A 3,387-nucleotide genomic window follows, 5' to 3' on the forward strand; every position below is an offset into this window, starting at 1 on the left:
CCCGAGTCAAGGGAAGGCAAAAAGGAAAGAAACATGCTGAATCCCCTCTCCGTCTCATCATGTTAATATTCATAAGCCAAGTCTTAGTTCGTAAAAGAAGCCGAGAGACGTCACGAGTTAATAATTATGAGCCAAGCCTTCTCCGCTGCGTTCGCTGAACGTAATTTATATTCATGACTTAAATAATTGCCATAGTAGGCTCCGTAATTTTATGAGCTGGCAAAATGTCTGTAAACTCATTGCTCATTGTTTACTTTCTTTACCTTTTACTTATTTACGATTCAGCTTTAATAGAGGTACCTACATCTGTAAATAGGTATGTGTTGATTTGCTCCAAGATTATAGTGTATCGATTTAGAAATAGCTCACATTACTAACTTATGAGGTTAAAAGCATGGACGTATATATCTTTGCACATGAAATATGTTATCAATGAACGGTGGAAATTTTTATATTATTATTATTAAGATTACTGGCAGTTTTATTTATTTTTTATTTCGTCACTGCTTTTATTGTGTCTATTGTTGATTTGCCAATATTGTATGTGAAACAAACAAATAAACAAGCAAGCTGAAATCGATTTATACCAAAGTCAATGTATGCTCTTTATAGGGTAAACTCTAGATGGCAGTCGGTCCTAATTTTACATTAGCCTTTATAGTTGATTTAGAATGAGTTGTAAACATTTGATGCTGTATAAATTATCTTTAATGAGGTATTATTTCATGATGTTTTGCACAAGTATGTTTATTAATTTTATGTCTCACATTTAAAAGTTTTACATTAATGCACACTGTTCTTCAGACCAGTGTCAGAAATTAAAGATTGTATAAAAAGGCCATATCAGTACCCAGTGCCATTTACTCAAATTGCATTTCAGTTAATTAGATAATTATATATATATATATATATATATATATATATATATATATATATATAATTGTATAACAATATATTATATTTTACAACCATTTATTTTGTGTTTTCATCAAAACATGTATTATCTGTTAAACAACAATAATCACTACGAATAGAATAGAAAATTAAATTATTACTTAATTTATTTAAATTTAATTTCATTTTAATTTAATTTAAATTGTAAATTTAGAATAGAATATTATAAACAATATGACATCAAATTTTATAGTCTCAGAAAGAGCCTGGTGTAATTAGTAGAGTAACTTATTTTTTCCCCTGAAAAAATTTCAATAGGGGTCTGGAAGTTGCGGTGCTCTTCACTGACACGGACTGCCAGTCTGACATGCTGCACTTAGTGAGTTTTCTGAAGGGACATTTGGCCAAAGGCTCTGACAACGAATCCAAAGTACATTTATGTTTGCGCAGGCTGCCTGTAGTGCACTGCAACCGTTCAGTACAGCTCCTCCTAACCCTGCACTACCTCGAAAACACTTTCTCCAGCCAGCCCTCCTTCAGCCTGCTGGTCATCGACAGCATCTCTTCCATCTACCGGGTGGACAGATTCAGTGGTGGCGAATGCACTGTTTGTCAGGAGGCTAACCTGATCAAGTGTTCTGAGTTGCTGGATAGATTGCGCAGAAACTACCACATTGTGATCTTCGCCAACACTCCTGCCATAATGAGGAACTATGGATCTGATCCAGGGGTGTCAGAAGTGCCCGGCTCATCATCATTATCATCTGAAAGGTGGAGGTCAGCTGATAGTGCTACAAGCTTTGACAAGCTCTACCTGTTCAAAGCATGGCAGAGAATAGTAACTCTCAGGATGCTGTTCACTAAAAGTCATGTGTCAAAGGACTAGCATACTGATCAAAGGTGTCAAAAGATGCTTGTTTCATGTCATGGAGGATGGTATTAAATTTTAATGTGACAAGTAAACATGTACTGAAATTCTCAGTACAGGAAATATTTGTTTTTGAGTTGTTACACAATACTTGGCAGACAAAAAAAATAAAACATTTGCAATGAATGTCTGTCAGTGTGATAAATGATCAATGCAAAGAAATAATTGCTATGGACCATTAATACAGAAAACTATGTTGATCTATGGTGTAGTTGTTAGTTTAATGGCTAATAAAGACCTTACTGTACTCACTTTCCTCGGGGGGGGGGGGGGGGAGGGGGGAACAGACCTTTTGGTCAAGTCAAGTAGCTTCACAAAAATAAACAGGAAAATAACTGAATCAGTGATGCAAACTTTATAAATGAGACATTCAACAACAGCTGACAATATTGTCATTTATTCCCTTTAGTTCAATAAAAGTAAAGTTCATCAATTATGAAACAACTTGAATTAAATGTTATAAGCAACAGAAGAAAATAGTTATTTTTTTCAGCTTGTCAATTAAAAAACAGTATCAATGTTGCTAAATATATAAATGATGAAACAAAATTGATTCATCTGTAAAGCTGCTCTACAAAAGACAATAGTGTCATTATTCAGTTCAACGGAGTTTAAGGCTTGTTCTCATCATCCGATAGTATTGGTGCCATCAAATCAATAATATTATGTGTCATATATGTATATGTATATATATATATATATATATATATATATATATATATATATATATATATATATATATATATATATATATATACAGGTGCTGGTCGATTTATTTCAAATGTTTATTTCTTTTAATTTTGATGATTATAACTGACAACTTGGTCGATTTATTTCAAATGTTTATTTCTTTTAATTTGATTATAACTGACAACTAAGGAAAATCCCAAATTCAGTATCTCAGAAAACTAAAATATAACTTAAAGGTGCTCTAAGAAATGCCGGGAGTCGTAAATTCTTGATGATGTTCAAATTGTTGTCAAACAAAACGGAGGCTAGCTAGACCCTCCCTCCTCCTCATCCGTGCACTAACCCCCCAAACCCCACCCCCAAATCTTTCTTGTCGGTTATTGGCTGGAACAGTTTGTTATGTTTTGTGGTGCGGGTGAGCCCAGTTTGTTTTTCTTGTTGTTTGTGGAGCCTGTGGTGTCTAGAGAGACCCCGGTTTTTTTACAGTGTGTTCAGGGGACAAGCAGCTAGCGGAAAGTGAGGAGATGTTTGCTGGATGTGACAAAAAATGTTTTGGCCTAAAAAATGTGTGACATCACTTAGAGCACCTTTAAGACCAATACAAAGAAAGGATTTTTAGAAATATTGGCCAACTAAAAAGTATAAAAATGAGAAGTATGAGCATGTACAGCACTCCATACTTAGTTGGGGCTCCTTTTGCCTGAATTACTGCAGCAATGTGGCGTGGCATGGAGTCGATCAGTCTGTGGCATTGCTCAGGTGTGATGAGAGCCCAGGTTGCTCTGATAGTGGCCTTCAGCTCTTCTGCATTGTTGGGTCTGGCATATCGTATCTTCCTCTTCACAATACTCCATAGATTTTCTATGGGGTTAAGG

At 34.9% G+C, this 3,387-nt stretch overlaps 1 protein-coding gene across 1 annotated transcript; it reads left to right on the forward strand.

Annotated features, from left to right (window-relative positions):
* The first annotated feature begins 710 nt into the window (after positions 1-710).
* LOC132123898 (DNA repair protein XRCC2-like) lies at positions 711-1,780 on the forward strand. The gene is made up of 2 exons (XM_059534591.1): positions 711-715; positions 1,213-1,780. Exons 1-2 carry the CDS (start codon positions 711-713, stop codon positions 1,778-1,780), a joined length of 573 nt encoding a protein of 190 aa, XP_059390574.1.
* Positions 1,781-3,387: the final 1,607 nt, after the last annotated feature.

Source organism: Carassius carassius, chromosome 42, assembly GCF_963082965.1.
Source record: "Carassius carassius chromosome 42, fCarCar2.1, whole genome shotgun sequence".
In the NCBI taxonomy this organism is placed as follows: Eukaryota; Metazoa; Chordata; class Actinopteri; order Cypriniformes; family Cyprinidae; genus Carassius; species Carassius carassius.